At 26.9% G+C, this 17607-nt stretch overlaps 1 protein-coding gene and 1 long non-coding RNA gene across 2 annotated transcripts in view; one reads left to right on the forward strand and one right to left on the reverse strand.

Annotated features, from left to right (window-relative positions):
* The window catches only part of LOC129957018 (3-phosphoinositide-dependent protein kinase 1-like), a 31468-nt gene extending 21187 nt beyond the window's left edge, over nucleotides 1-10281 (reverse strand). Inside the window, exons 1-4 of the mRNA XM_056069124.1 lie at nucleotides 10140-10281; nucleotides 5861-6004; nucleotides 1638-1680; nucleotides 520-666 (exon numbers count right to left, since the gene is read on the reverse strand). Of these exons, the coding sequence (XP_055925099.1) occupies nucleotides 520-666; nucleotides 1638-1680; nucleotides 5861-6004; nucleotides 10140-10157 (352 nt within the window). The 5' untranslated portion in view covers nucleotides 10158-10281. The remainder of the gene's footprint in view (nucleotides 1-519; nucleotides 667-1637; nucleotides 1681-5860; nucleotides 6005-10139) is intronic.
* Nucleotides 10282-10516: 235 nt separating this feature from the next.
* On the forward strand, nucleotides 10517-16608 carry LOC129957671 (uncharacterized). The gene is made up of 2 exons (XR_008782805.1): nucleotides 10517-10631; nucleotides 15770-16608. It is a non-coding gene; the product is annotated as an uncharacterized LOC129957671 (long non-coding RNA).
* Nucleotides 16609-17607: the final 999 nt, after the last annotated feature.

Here is a 17607-nt window from a genome sequence, read left to right on the forward strand (position 1 = left end):
TTACTGCATTTAGAATTAAAAGCATATAAAATAAAAGAAACTAAAGCTTCAGTTTTAACATCCCTTCAATAAAATTTCAGTTAATAGAGAGAGAGAGATGGAAAGCACTTAGAGAATTTGCTAAATGTTGAAAGAAAATTAAAGAAAGGAGGATATCAACAAATAGCAAAATAATGTTGAATAGAGAACATTTCATAAATAAAAGATGCATATAATTCCAATATTTGATGCAGCATTATGTTAGATTTGTTGCATATCATCAGTAAACAGTGCAATAACAACAAATAAATAATTTTTTCAATAAAATTAGGCAAATTTTATGACTTGTATAAAAACAAATTGCTATTAGCTTTATTTTAAAAATTCAATATTAAATAAAATATAAGAAAGCCTCTAACACATCCAACAATAAATAAAAACTGGTATTTGATAAAAAAAAAAGTTTTACAACAATAACTTTAACAAGAATTATTTTTATAAAAATTCAGTTGTTAAATATTCAACCAATGAAAAGGATACATAATCTATCATTATCTTGAAATGTGCAATACAATTTAATAAAGAATGGGCTAGGATGTTCATTTAAACGATTCATTATTAGCTTCTCTCGCATAACAGCCTTTTGCTTCTTTTCACGCAAAATATGTCGCTTTTCACACACTTTAACTGGAAAGGAAATACGAGGTTTATTAAAATATATCACTTTGTTTTTGCATGCAATATAATATCAAATTTAATCAACCTCTTAAATGAATTTTTTAAAAAGAAATTTAAAAACTTAAAAAAAAATATATTCACTTGTCAAAATGTTCTGTCAGAAATATGCAGTTTGCACTCAGTTGGTGCTAGTTTCATACAACAAAAAGAAACTGCATGCCATGAGCAGGCAGATACAAATGCAACTTTAGATTTTAACGTTAAGAAAATTAGCACTTAAAAAGAAATATAAAAATTTAAGGTTTATGGAATGTGTTACAAAAGTCACTATAAACATAAACAGCCATAATCAAAGTTTAAACAATTGGTAAAAAAAGCCAAATCAACAGAATAAATAGCTAGTTTAACTAACTAACCATGTGTTTATATCAAAGTGTAAAGATTGAGATAAATTAAGCATGAAATGGCAGAAATTTAATAAAAAGATTTTTCCTGGCTTAATAAAAACTGTCACTTTAAATGACATGTTTTAAAGTAAATGAAGTACTTCCATTTATATTACTAACTTTTTCACAACAAAATCTTAAGTATACAAAGTAGCATATTGAAAATCAATATAAGAAGTATATTTCCCAAACTTCATAGTGAACATTCATAGTGAAACAAAATGCAGTTTTCTTCTCAACCTTCAGACAACTATTATTATTATTTCCAATATCATTAAAAGGGCATTAACACCATTCATTTATACAGATTTATTCAATAAATAAACATTTGATATTCGTCAAATATTTTAATAATTGTCATTAAATAACAAAGACATATTTAAATGATACAAAACATGAAAGCAATAGATTTACGAGTCTTTGAAATATGCATCCAGTCAAAATAAACATGAATTATTATTAATTGAGTTTAGTATAAAATATGTAAAAAATATTGAAACAAAGCAACAAAAATGTAAATTAAGCCATACATACTTGCATATTCTCTATTAGTATGAATGTCCTTTGCTAAATATACCTAAAAAAAAAAAAACAATATTTAGATAATTCTAATAAATGTTCTGTTAATAAAGCACTATAGCTAATAAAGATGGCATATATTCTTGCTAAACATAGTATTCAATTCAGTAATTAATAAGCCTGAAATAATATAAAGATTAATTTAATGTATTTCTATTTACTATCTTAATTTGAATAAAAATATTTTTCTGATTAGTTTCTGACTGATTTATAAAGTTTCATAAATTCTCAAAACATATAATTTAATAAAATTAATTAGTAACTTTCATCGAAATATCTTAAAATTATATTTTTAGTTATAATTACTACTGGGGTAATCTTTCATTTAATAAAAATGTATGCTGTGTCCTTATACACAACATATAAACTATATAAATGGCATTTAAATAAGTCAGTACAAAAAAAAAATCTTTTGAAAGATTATTACTTTCTATTAGAATTTCAAATTATTTTATAGTTTTAAACTAGTTAAAATATTAATAAACTATAAATAAGCCTCAAGTTAGTAAGGTTTCATGACGGATTGATTCCCTCACTCCCCTTAGATGACAAAAATAAACAAACAATTTAAAAAAATTCATGAACAAAAGAACTCAATTCCAAATAAATAAATAAAAAGAAATAGCATTAGTTAAAATCCAGAAGAAATCTTTACAGTTTTATCTTTTACTGCAAAAATAAAGAATTAAATTTTTTTAAACAAATTAAATAAAAACTTTCTTAAAATTGTTAAAAGATACTTACTAATATATTTTATGTTGCTTAATTTTTACTAACTAATAGCATCTTTAAAAATAACGCTGCCTACTTTAGCCTGGATTTTAATTCTAGCTCTAGATTTCGCTATGCACAGTGATACATACAATTACCCATGTGAAAATATCGAACTTGGATCATTAATAATCAGACCAACTGTCAAAATTCTTATCTTGTAACTTATTGACGGTCATGGTGAAAGTTAGTCTCACTGAAAATTACACCCATTTTTGAATCAAATGGTAAATGGACAATTGTACCTTTGTTGTGAGCCTTCAACACTTTAACATGCAAAATGTAATACTCAGTTTTTCTGATCACAAACCGAAAACCATCGTTGGAAGCACCATTACTAAAAAAGCAATGTAGGGTTACCCCTATATTGCTTAGGTATTCAGACAATTGCTAGCCGAGAGACAAAAAAATGTCAGGAACAAAAAAGTAGAAAAACTGGAAAGTATTAATTAGAGTACCCATAAACAGTGTCTTACAATAAAATTAACAAATAATATTATTTTAAATCTATTTTCTGTTAATTTGGTGTTAAATAAAGCTTTATTTTCCTTTTTTTAATGACCTTTTCATGGCCATAAATAGTTATTATGATGTAATAATGATATTCATTAAATATTTCAAACAATATTAGCAAAACATGGTCAGATGACTCATAAGTAACTAATCACAAAACGAATAAAATGAAATATGTACACAATTTTTTTTTCAACATATAAATAATGTAATACTACATTTTGTTATGGAATATCTTTTGCAATTTGGAAATTCAATATTTTCCCTCCCCGTTTAGAAGTATATACAGTAGACTCCCGATTATCCGCAAGCGGGTTATCCGAGCATGCCGCACTAAGTTTTTTTTTTTTTTTTTTGCTTCCAAGCAAAGAGAAAATGCTTCCAAAGCAAGAAGCAAACACAAATGACTGATTTCTTCAAAAAGGTGTAGTTTTACAGTTATGCTTTTGTAATTACATAATACATTACAGTATTAAAGCAGTACATATGTATTAATTTTTCTGTGTATCCTTGACGCCTCTCGTAAGTACAAAGCACTTTTCTGTTTTCATTAACAAAATGCAATTTAGGTTAGTTTTGAGTGATATACTAAAATATTAAGCTTAGTTAAACATTTCCTGCTGTTTATTTTACGTTTTATTGTACATAAAACGATTTTTCAAAATTGGAATGACTGTTTTCTCTTTTGCTATACCCGGTTTTAGCTTTTTTCGGATTATCCGCGATTTTTGTTATCTGCGGAGGCCGCACCACCCAATTTCGAGGATAATTGGGAGTGTACTGTACCTCTTATCTTCATTATTTGACAGGTTATCAATTAATTTGCTTATTCTCCTTTCAGTCATATATATTTCTCTAAGCATTATAACAAATAGAGGAAAGAATTCCCCAAAATATCACAGAAAAATGTCCTGAATTAAAAATGCACACATTTAAACTTGTAACACCCAAGTTCAGATCTCTCTCTAAAATTGAATCTCAAGTATCAGATATACAATATAAGAAGTTTGATTTTAATTTAGTCAAATACATTCAATTAATCCTGATTATTTATCTCTTATTAGCTAAAAGAAAAACTCTTTACCGTTCTCTCGATTTAAAAATATTTTATACTTAATGTTGCAATTGACAACATACATAAAAATCAGCTTGCAACAAATATTTTACAATTAAGTTGTTAAAAGCAGTGATAAATATAGCTTTAAATAACTTTCAAGGACATGTAGTCACAAATGAAAAACACAAATTTAATTTTCCTTTTCATTAGCATCAGAATGCCATTTACATATATTATAAATTGATTTAATAGCCTTTTCAGAGTGTATCATAGTGGCAATAACGACTATTAGAGAATCAGTTTCATTTCCCTAGTATTATAGAAGACAAAATTGGTTAAGCTGCTTAAAAGCAGCACCTGGCAATGAAGATTTCATAACTAAGATGAAATATAAGCCAAACTCAATAACAATTTACAAATTTGACAATCATAAAAAAATTCTTGTTTGTAGTTTTTTATTGTTCAGGAATGTTTTACAAATATGTTGGAAGCAAGCATCATCTTTGAATTTAATTGCAATCTCATACCCTTTATATGAAATGCTGGAAGAATTTATCTTATCTTTATCAACCAATAGTCCCTTCATCATTTTCACTATACATATTTGGAGAATTTATCTTATCTCTATCAATCATTAATTCTTTGATAATTTTCATGATGCTTGCAATCAATATTTCACTTTTTTCACTGATCTCTGAGTATACTCTAGTATATTCTATAAGCAAATTAAACAGGAGTACTTTATATATTGGTTTTGCTGTCTTAGTAGGAAACTGAGTATCTTCAAATTAACACAAATAAACCATTAATGTCATGGACAGCAAAGTTTCTACAAGATGATTTTAATATTCTTTCTTAAATTTTAATAAGCAATTAATAGGAAAGGATAGTATTTGCCATTATGCAATAATATAATTTTAAACTTTTGATCAAACTGTCTTTATTATACCCAAATAGAAAAAATGCAATGGAAATATCATAGCAATATACAAGCTCTTTATCTTAACCAAAGTATGGAAAAAATCTTCCTCCATATTTTTACAATATGCTACTTTTAATTAGCCTGTGATAAATCTCTCTCTCCTTTAATCAATCTATTAAAAGCCTGAATTTTACTTTAATAAAGTAAGTTCATATAATAAATATATCAATGAAATAATTATATAAGTAACTTAAGAAAATATAAAGAACTAAAATTAAACTCAGTAACAGACATTATTGGTTGAAGACACCACAGAAGTGTTGAGAATATGCACATGCAAAAACTACAGTCAATTTAACAACAATAACACCTATTTCAAAATTAGTAGTATCAGGATTCCCTAAAAAATATTAAAACTTCCTTGATAACTGAATTTTCTCTTTGTTTAAACAGTGTTATTTTATGGGCAAAGTAAAAATATTTTTAAAGAAAGATGTAAATGTTACAATACAATCATAACATGCAAAGAATTCTTTTCTTTCAGCTTTCAAAAGTTTTCCAATTTTTAAAAATATTTATAATAAAAACCAATATAGTATCCAGTCCTCATTTGCGATGAATGTTAAATAAAAGATCAACAACAGTTGAATGTTTATCAACTTTTTTACAATTAAATGTTAATTAATTTTTTAATAATTCTAAACATTAAAAATATAGAATTCCTAAGATTGATAGGGCAAAAAAAAAAAAAAAAAAAAAAGCATTAAAATCTATATATTTCTAAAAAATGCATTAAAATCTAGATATTTCTTTATTATAATTAATCAATTATAAACAGTACAGAAGTATGCAAAGGCATTAGAATCATATATAGACATATACAACATAAAAAGTAAATAATGAAAAGATTTTTACCATAGAAAAAGATCCTTCTCCTATAAGTTTTCCAAAACGAAAATCCTTTGCAGATTTTTTTGCTGGTGGTTTTGCCTCAGCTACAGCATCATTAGACCCATTGCCTTGAGGTTCATCTATATTTTGAATACGACACTCCACAGACTGTGAAAAAGATATTAATAGAATTATTATCACAAAATTTTTTAACCATAAAATGTGAATTAAAAAAGTAATAATCTGAAAAAAATATTATTATCAGGAAATTTATAAAGATTTCAAGAATTAACGTTTCCTTATGCTAATTTCAGTTTGTAAACAGAATATACAACAATTAAGTCTAAGATAATAAAATAAAAATTATGCAATCCATCATAATTTATAGAATATATAATTCAAAAATGAGTGTAACAATTCAGAAAAAAAGTATAATAATATGATACATAGCAGAGATGTATTATCAAATAGACAAAGTAGGTAACTGCCTAGAAGCTCCACAACTTTGTGGGGCCCCAATTTTTTTAAAAAGTATTTCTAGGGTAATCTAGTCTAAAAACTACTAAGAAGAATGAATTATTCTAAGGACAGCATTAATAAACTTTGTAATTAAGGATTTAGAAGGTGTTTAAAAAAATTGCACTTTTTATTATTGTTTTAAAATAATTTTAAGTACTATTTTCTTTCATGGGCAAGATACAAAAATCAATTCAATTGAAGGTGATGTGCAATTAAATTCTTTTCTTTTTTTTTTTTAAATACGTCAAATTATTTTAAAATTGCTTATGTGGACATAGAATTAAAGTCAATAAAAAACTAACTTTGGGAAAAAAAAAAAGAAAAATGCTTCTAAAATTTACATTGTCTAAAGGCTTTTCAGTGCTTTATCAAGTCCTGATTACAGGAAGTCCCAAAGAAATATACACACAGAATAACTATTTTGTCAGATTTGCTTCTAATTGGATTCAAGCTTCAAGTTTTGCGAAAGCAAGAAAACAATATGGTTAATATTTTCTTGAATACCCAAAAAAGAACGTTAAGTTGGAAAAGGGAATATATATATTAAAAAAAAAAAAAAAATGTCCATCCTCACCAATAAATAGAATTTAAATTAAATAAAAAAAACATTGCATGAAGAATTAACAGGGGTGTTTGTGGGACCCCAAAAAATCCCCGGAAACTTTTACGGACTTACTACCGGCATTTTGGAGTTTCGAGAAGGGGGGGGGGGGGGAGAAATGAAAAATTACAATTATGAAGTATTGAATGACCTAATTATAAAAGTTCAATGAATTACTTTTTTTGCAAAATTAATAACCATAAATTTTCAAACATATAAACTACTACATTTTATGCAAATCTTTTAAATTACCTGAATTAATTCTTTTAAAAAAATTATCTAATTTCTGCTGCTTTTTTTTTATTTTCTGATGTTTGTGGGCTTGTCTTTCTTTTGTGGTGAACTTCATAATTGCAGGAAGGTTGACTTTTATTTTCCTCATTTACAGTTGAAGAAATTTCCTCGAGAACTGCACATGCAGAGGTAGAAGCAGTTTGCTTTTCTGCTAATGTAGAAGGTTTTTCAGAGACTTTTATAGGTGACTCATCTGAAATACATGTTTTTAAGTCCTCTTGATATGTTTTCCAACTTCTGTTCATATTCAGTAAGAGATCTTTGTGAATTGGATCAGTCATTGGATTTTTTGAGCCATATTTTTCCCATGAGGTTTCTTTAGAAGCCATTAAATCATATTTAATAGTCTGCACTGCATCTAGGGAATCAATCTTAAGAGAGGTTCTATAGTCAGTGACAAGTGTATCCATTAAGTTGAATGCACTTTCCACTAATGGGCCATGGAAGCAGCTAAGGCAGGCTTTGACCAATTTAGCCAATGTAGGATACTTATAATCATTTGTGAAATCATCTTTTAAATTAAAAACTTTAGACCAATATTTATCAATTGTACACTTGACTTGATTTCCACTTTCATCAGATGTGTAGAGCATTTCTTTGGTGATATCAATATCACTCTGGTATAACCTTATTTCAGCTTCTACTTTTGACTTTTCATTATCACTAAAAATATGGGACATAAAAGATGATAATTTTTCAAAAGCTAATATTGTACTGGTTTTACCTCTTAGCTCTGGATCTAATGCTGTAAAACAAATTAGATATGAATTTTTAAGGGGTAATTTCTGTTTCATATACTGAAATTTCTAAATGAAATTCTCTTGCGTACATAAATAAAAAAATATTTCAATAAGCGAAACGAAAAATTTACACGTGCATCAATAAATGAAACGAAAATTTTACACAGCGAAGAAAAAAAAGTTCCGAAGCGATCAATGACGAATAGCTAAAACGGCGAAAAATCCCCCTTCTCTACTTATTGGCGCCACGCCAGTAGAGATAAGACCTTTGAACCCAGAGTCACGTTATCGCACATCTGGTCGAACGAAGTCTCCCCCTTTTTTTTCTGCCGCGCCTACTTGCCGAAAGGAATCCAGAAGAGAATGTCCGAGAACCGGGGGAATGAGTCATAACTCGCAATAAGGAAAGAACAAAAAAGAAGTTTTTTCCCCCTTTTCACGCATTATCACTGCCTTTGGAGAAAGAAAGGAAAAGTTTTCACCACACACACTGACCTTGCGTTTTCTGCTTTAAAAGCAAACAAAATTACCCAGATCAAAATAAATAATTCATTATTATTCCTACTTCCTTTTGAACGACGATCCCCGGAAATTCCGGGGATCGAAGTTCAAAATCCCCGGAATTCCGGGGTTTCCCCGGAGCACAAACACCCCTGAATTAACAACATGGATTAATTCATAAAGTAACTATCAGAAGTAGCTCATATGACGGCCATTCAGGCATTTCTACTGTAACTGCATATAAAATGAAACTGAACGAAAGGTATAAAAATAATAAAAGATATATGTAGAAACTTAAGATGATGATTTTACCAATTCAGTTTTCTTATTTGAATGCAAATAGTATTTCTGTATGGTACCTGATCTTCACATCCCTTAATTTTAACACATTATGTTTCTTGATATTACAGCATAATGGATAGAGTCAACACCACATAGATTAAACACTTTGTAATTAAAAATTAAAAAACTATCCATAGCATCCTCACATATATTATTATAAAATTTAATTAATTTTAAAACTTGTTATCATCAACATTTAAATGATATTGATAAAAATAACACTCTGCATTTAGATTACATAAATTATTTGACTTCCTTATTTAATTCCTAAAATCAACGGCTTCTCTTTGTTAAATCAAAATTCAAGGGAAACTTTTAACTGTAAATAAAACTACAATTCTCTTGTATACAATATATTACCATTTTTTTAGGGTTAACCAAAAACAATACATAAAAAGATTCTGCTATTCAAAAATCTAACCCATAACTAAAATCCATGTGGCCCACAAGTTAAAATCCATGACTGTTAAATCATACTTAAAGCAAACTTTCAACCACAAATAAAATAGCCATTATCTTGTATAAAATATATTATCATTTTTTTAGAAATAAATATAGCTAAACATTACATAAAAAGATCCCCTTCTATGAAAACAAACACCAAATTTTTGTTCCACATTTTTAACCCTAAAATTAACTGAATAAAAACACCAAGGAAAAAAAATTTAATCAAAAGTTATGAGTCTGGTATTTCTATTATAATGAGTGATGCAAAGTTAGCTGTCATAGAGTCAATATGTAGGTATTATTTATAAAATATTTTTTGAATAAAATAGGAAATTTTAATAAACGTTACAATTTATTTTTTAGAATTAATTTTTTTTATTTAATTTTATATTTATTTCATAACAAACAGATTGCCAATTAGAACATATTTGTAAATGTCAACAATGATACTTCGTTTACATGTATATATTAATTTTTCAATCAAATTTTTAGCATTATAGGTAGAAGCAATATTATCCTGGAACAATGAAATAGCAAAAAAATATAAAGAAAAATGGATATTCTTTCAGAACTAGTAATAATGCTGCTATTTCAAGCGGATCTAATGAAGACAGTTTGAAAATATGCAAGAGTAACTTTTTTGTGAAAATTATGTTCTTATTTGAATGATTTCTCGGTGTTCACAATTTCATAAACAACAGTGTGTAATTAATATTTGCCTAGATTATGGCAAAATAAATATCAATATTTATATTAAGAAAGTGCCAATATAAAATCAAAGAAATTTTTTTCGCGAATATAGATTTGTTTCTCTCCTATATGATAACATAACATAGAACTAATACGGATTTATACTTACAACTTCCCCGGCACTCATTATAAGGCCGTTTTCGGGTTACATTCACAAAAGTACAGATTTTTATACACAATCTTAATTTAAAAAATCAACTAAAATTACACGAATCAGATAAAATAACAGAAAAAAAATTAACTTTGAGAAGCAAACGCTGATGTTGTGTGGAGGTGGAACATTCCTGAGTATAAGCAAATTTAAAAAAAAAATGTTTATCTTATTTTCTTCAATTTGTTAAATTAAACTACGTATTTTTTTAAAAAGAGATTTTAATTTATTTAGTATGGAATAATCAATAAAATTACGATAAAAAAAAGTGTTGCTGTTTTATGTGGTGATTTATACAACTCAACTTTTCAATGCTCCAGACTACTGCAGTGCGGAAATTTTGTTTACTTGCACTGCGGCCGTATTCACCAAACCGGTAGTTTTGGTTTCTTGAGTAGAAGAGCTGAGTTCTTAAAGTGGTTCGAGTGGAAATAGCATATTTTATTTTCTGTAAGTAAAATTAATTTCGGAAAAATAATGGTTCAGACATTTATTTTAGTGTTGAATCGCCCTTATATTTTAAAATTTCCGTACCGTCATTGTAAATTTTTTTAAAATATAATTTTTGGGTGTGTCAGAAGCAATATTTTATTCAAACTTTCAGTTCGATTCCATGAATTCCAAATATGATGCTCCGAAATGTACATTATTTATTAATATTTTTGTAGTTAATTAATAAAATCTTTGTGGCGGCTAAAATTTAACAATTTATGAATTAGATTTATAAAAATGATATACTATCTCTGATGTTTGTCGCAGTTTTGTAACTGCAGATTAAGAACTTTTGGCATTCTGACCTGATTAGATATGGACGAAATATGCTCTTAGAAATAATAATGAATAATTTTATATCGTAAAAGGAACGACATATCCTGAAAAGTCAAAAAATTTTCTTACAAAATTTTTTTGACGTTATAGTTAATTTTGTTAAAATTGCAATTTTTAATCTGCTTAGGAAGCAAATGCCCTCGGAAATGAAAAATGCATTTAAACGTGTCAGCAATTAATATTTCCATTCAAGTTTTATCATTTGATAACTTGCATTAATAACACACTATCACTTATTAATATGTCTAAAACTTTTTGCCTCAAGCAACATAGAAATCAATCTGAATTTAAATAAAACAGAAATGAGAATTGATGTTATAATCATTGGCTGATTTTGATGTAACAGTTTAAAATATTGTAATTAAAAATTATGTTTTTTACTATGTACTTGTATGTAATATTAAAAAATAAACTAAAATATGTTAAATTTGTATGATCTAATACTTATGTAATTACACAAAATATTATTGCATTTTGAACTAAAACCTACATGGAATTCTATTTACATTTTTTTGTTATTTTATGTATTGACATCCATAGTGAAACTTTGTCCAATGAAGATATTATTGACATTTTGTGTGTATGTATTTTATTTATGATTATAAAGGAATTGTTAAAATTAAATTGCTGAAACTGAAGCACTTACAGTAACTTTCACTGAATGGATAATATCTTGAATTTTAAAATATTAAATTTATTCAATTAATAATTTCCAAAAGTTATTTTTGAGGAGCATTAAATTTATCATGAATGAAACCTATGAATCATGATGTCTACTGTTGGAATTTTCAAATTTTTTTATGCTTTACAATTCTAAACTAAAAGTAGCATCAAGGTGTTAGTTATTGATTTTCTTTCTTGATATTGCATAGTTTTTATTTTATTTTAACAACTGTCCAGTAGGGTTGGGTCATTAAAGGTAAATGAGGAGTTGTTGTCGAGTCATCTTAACATTGATATATTTTTCACATCAGTTAGGCATATGATTAGCAAAAATAAATTGTAGCCAACTTTTTATATTTTAGAAATTTTCCCAAGTTCCATTTTTAATTCCAAATGTCTGTATTATTTGTAATAAAAGTCATTCTAATAGTTATTTTATTCTAGTGATAAATTAATAAAATCATGGTGCAATTAAATTAACTGTATATTTTTTCAGTTTATTTTTTAATTTTTTTTTGTATTTAATTAAAAATAATTCTTCATTTTCAGATTTCAGACGATAAAAATACAAGTATGGCATCTTTTTATAAACAGACAACACTAATGTGCATGAATTCCTTTTCTGCTTTTTTTGAAAAAGTCACTTTCGTGTATCATCTTAAAGGAAAAAGAAAACTTTGTGTCATATAGCACACTTAGTAAAATTTTAGTTTATTCTCTGTTGATGCATTTTCATTTGCTTCTTTATTTTGGTTTGCTGAGTCATTAAGAAGGTAAGAATAATTTTTTTTTGTTGCAAAGCATATCTTATTTTATTGCTTTTTTATTCACTTAACAGCAGTTGTTCCCAATTATACTTATTTGAATAAGAAATTATTCTTGATAATGTTTGCAGAAGCTGCCAAAATGTGTATTACTATATAAAGTATTGCAACTTTATGTTATGAATTATTGATTTCTAAATTGCAAGGATGCTGAGTTTGGAACATTTAATTTTGCTACTTTAATAGAAATTTGGTATTTTTATCACATGATTTCTCAGCAGTTGAGAAAATACCATTATTTTCATTTCATTGAATGCATATTTTTATTTGCTTGCTTTTTATCTAATGATACAAAAATTGAAATTGAAAAAATGAGCAAGGGGTGTGAACTTTACAAATCCCTTAGAATATTAATTTTTATATTGATTTTCAAATAATTAAGTCAAAATATATTAAATATATTTCATGTAAGTAGTGTACATATATTTAGTGTAATGGAAATAACATTGACTATCCTGAAACTTTCAGTGATGCTGGTATTTTTGAGCTGCTCATTAATGATATAGTCATATAGAACTCATTTGTTAATGATTTTGGCAAAGTTGAGAGGTTTGAAAAAGTACAAAAACATACCTCCTCGATTTATTTTATGACTAAGTTTACAGCTATTATCATTATTATAATCTTTTAATTTTTGAAAAATTATTCTGAATTATATAAGAGAAAAATTAAGGCCAAAATCAATTCTGCTAAGATTATTCATGATGAATATAGGAATTTTTTTTATACCTTCTTTGTCAATAACATGCAGTTTGTTGGTGATGATGGCTGTATTTTGTTTTATGCAATCATTTTTAGCTTTCATATTGTTGATGAGGCTTAGTAACATTACTTTAGACTAAGAATAATCATCAAAATTTGAGACATAATAAGATTATGGTTGTTTTTATTACATATTAAATTTTGTATATTTGACCCAAAACATTTTATCTGTTTATTTATATATATATATATTAAACAAGTATTGTAAAAGATTTTTTAATTTTGTTAGTGATGATTTATTTTATAAAAAAAAAATTTCTATTATTGATATATTTTCTATAATTTTTTTTTTTCAGATTTTATTTATGTATCATTTATATCAATGCGACCTGCTATTGTTTATTTATTTTTTCCTCTTAAAAGCTTACTAATTTAACAGGAAAGGATATAATATTACAAAGTATTTGCTATGATAATCAATCAGCAGAAAAGATGCATATATAAACTTTAAGTCTGTTTGGGAAATTTAGAAAAAAGAAATGATAGAAATTTAGTCAAAACTATTCTATCTAAATGAAAATGTTACATTGAATGAACAATTAGTTCTTTACTTGCTCAATGTTAATTTAAAGTGTATATTTTGAAAAGACCATTTAAATGTAGGATTAAAGTACAAACTTTATGTAGTAGTAAAACTTCTATTTGTTTAAAAGCGCATACTTGTAGTTGTTAAAAAAAAACACTAGTAAAAAAAATTGAAGCATATGAGTTGTAAAAGAGTACAACATTACATGTGATTACTTTTTCACTTCTTACAACCTGGGTTAATTTCCAAAATATTACTATGCTTAGTATTATGAGAAAAAATAATCCAGAATTTTCTGATCAGATGACAAATAAAGAAAGCATGCAGCTTACACTTTATAGATATTTTCACCGCTATAAATTATCTATACTACTATTATAAATGTGAAAATTTGGATGGATGTTTGTTAGTCAATCACGTCAGAACAGTTGAATGGAATTGGATGAAATTTAGCACAACAGTAGATTATTGTCTGGAATAGGACATAGGCTACTATTTATTATGGTTAATTAAGTAGTTTATTTTTTATTAATTAAAAACTAACTTTTTCGCCAAAAATGAATAAGGCTTCAGTGTTTTTCCCATGCTAACAAGGCTAGGCTTAACGTGTTTTCGACTGAATATTTCAACTGATTCTATTTATTTTCTTAGTGTTTGATGCATTTAAAATGAGACATTGTTAATTAATCAATCCTTTGGATTTATTCTGAAGTACTTTTAAATTAAAATAAAACAGAAATAAAGGAAATTGAAAATTTCTAATCTGCATTTCGTTACCCCAACTGGCGTAGAAAATCCACACATTTGCATTACCCCAACTTGTATTGAAAATTCACGCATGAGCAGTGTGTTCAGATTGTTGACAACTGTGCTTTCATTTTAATTAAACGTTTAAAAATTATGTGTATTATACTATTGTAGCTATCTCAATTTCGATCGATAAATAAAACAGACTTGACTTGATTTTAAAAAAACATGGACCTGATTTGCTGTTTTGTTTTGTTTCAGGTATACTATGTAAATAAATTGTTTTTAGGTTAGTTGAGTGTTTTTGTAATTAAATTGTATTTATGTTAGTTATATATTTTTCGTATATGCTTATAGTTTTAAATATATTTTTTAGGTTAGTTTTAATTTTTTTAATTTATTATTATTTGATACTTTTTCGAAATGCCCAGAAAACGCAAATCTAATCTTTCGAAGAGGAGTAATAAAGCTCAAGCTATGAAAGTAGCTACAAGACCTGTTTGCAATTTTAGTGAGCACTTGCAGACTGTCAAACTCCCTCCAGCTGTGGGATAAATATAAGGACGCTTTATCGGAAGATATCGTTCGTAGGCTGGATGGCACTCAAATGACCTAATCATTAACGAAGCTTTGGTAATGATTGGGAATAAAATGATTTCCATATCTGGAAAATTTCTCTCTGATTTCAGCCTACCCCCACTGCAGCGAAGAGGGGAATTATGAGGCAAAGTTGTGAAGGAGCTAAACTATGACACCACCGTTTTAGAAGTGCAGATCAATGAAATTACACTATGATTACTTCCCAAGCAGCTTCAAGTCTGCGAAATTATTCTGAATTGAGCAAATAGTGGAGAGGAGGGATTATTCTTTCTTTTCGCACCAGGGGGTATGGGTAAGACGTTTGTCCTGAATCTCCTGCTAGCCCAACTCCGTAAGGACTGCAATATAACTGTGACTGTAACTTCCTCAGGCATTGCTACAACAGTGCTTAACGGTGGCTGGCAGAAACAGAAAATATATTGCAGTTTTTTTTTGTTTTTTTTTAATGATTTGTATTTTATACAGGAATTTTCACTTGCTGGCTAAAATTATTTTTCCATATAATTTAGGTTAAGTAATTTTAAACTGTACAACATGTTAGATATGTAGATAGTTATATATGTTAACATATTTGAATCTTGTCTGTATATTTTTCATTATTTCTGAAAAACATTGGAAGTTTTAATTCTCTGTTTTAGCCCTTGCGGTTTCAGTGTGGTAAACTTCGCTTACAATTATGTACCTTACCGACAGCAGCATTTATGATCGCTTCAACCCACAAGAATACAATGATTTCAACTTTTGGCGTGAACCAATAATGGATATTTCCTTGGATGACTTGGATACTGAATTGATGGAGAAAAAAGATGAAGCAACTATATCAAGCCAGTTCGATTCTTTTCTGTACTGGAGGGATCCGATTCCCGATTTGGATGATCTATAAATTTTTTTTGTCTTGCATTATAATGCTGTAAATCTTGTGCATCTTTAAGAAAGGAAATGCTCAGTGTTGTTTAATGCTATTATTTTGTAGAAAGTTGCTTATAGTTGGCTTATAAAAATTTTATTGCTGTACAAATTAGCATATATATGTTTGCTCGTTGGATATAAGATATTTTACATGCAAATTTACTGGACAAACATCGATTTTACTGGCTTTGATATGCTGGTGAAAATCATAATTCTATTATATTGTATTATATATATGGTTTTTCCTCTTGGATGAATTATACATTCCAGTAACTAAAGTATTGTTTTTTTGAAAATTTACAATTCTGGAAGCAGTTTAATTTTTAAATGTTATGTTACTTGAACAAATTTTCAATTGTGATACCTAATGTGATAATTCTAAGGGAATTATCAGGCATCTGAAAATTAAATAATCTGAAGGAATATTTGCAAATATTTCAGATGTCTGTACATGGTGAAACAAGAATACCATATATTCATCTGGGATATGATTTTGTTCCAAGTACACTATGTATAAATTGCCTATTTTGTAGCTTTGTGAAATAAACTTTTCTTAAAAGTAAAAAAAGTATCAATTTTTTTTATGAGTGAAATTCCATGTTATCAAAATAAATATTTAAATGGAATGCAATCATAGTAAGAGTGTTAACTGATACAAACTATATTAAATGACTAATACTTAAAAATACAAGTACTTATATTGTTATATAAAATGTTGTGAAGAGAAAAAAGTCTCACTATCAAAGAATACAACTCTCAGAGTAGATGTTTGCTTTTGTTATTAGTGTATCATGAAGTGAGAGGAATTCCATTCTCTTTATCGACTCTATTCAAATACATTAAAAGTAATTGTAAATTGTGACATGAAAAAAGTAACTTTTTCAAAATGCCTGCATAATTTTTGGGTTACATGAATTAATGAAAGGACTGAACTTAATAAAAAAATATTTTGAAATGAATATACTGAAATTTCAAGAACTCCAACTTGATTTCCTTTTCTGAATATTAAATCCAGCTATAAATGAATGTAAATAATACCTGTAACAATAAAAGTTTCACTGCCATACTTGTTTAAAATAAATGAAATACTTTACAGTAACATTATCACAGAAAAAGTAATTTTTAAAATATTGAGTTCTATGGTAAAAGAATTCTTATTTATCTCTTATAAGAGAAACTGATTTGCTCAGGTTAAAACAATGAAAAAAAATTTGTATTAAATTATAGATTTTATTTTATCAAATAGTAAAGGACTTTTTCAATTAAAAAATATTCAAACAAAACTGGGAAAAAATTTACATTTAAATATTATAGCATCTGTGATATGTGTAAAAGCAAGAATTTCATGTTACAGAATCTGTTTCCGTTTCCAAACTATTATTTAAAAAAATTTTTGATGTATAAAATTAAACTTAAAAAATTTAAATTAAACACTTAAAAATTTTTGATGCCAAAGTACGGCAAAATAACAAAATTAATAATTGTCGGTAAACTGGCACCATAATAAATATTGAGTAAAATTTTTAATTTATCTTCATTTGACAAAAAGAAGAAAAAAAGTGGTCAA

This window comes from Argiope bruennichi, chromosome 11 (assembly GCF_947563725.1).
Source record: "Argiope bruennichi chromosome 11, qqArgBrue1.1, whole genome shotgun sequence".
NCBI lineage: Eukaryota > Metazoa > Arthropoda > Arachnida > Araneae > Araneidae > Argiope > Argiope bruennichi.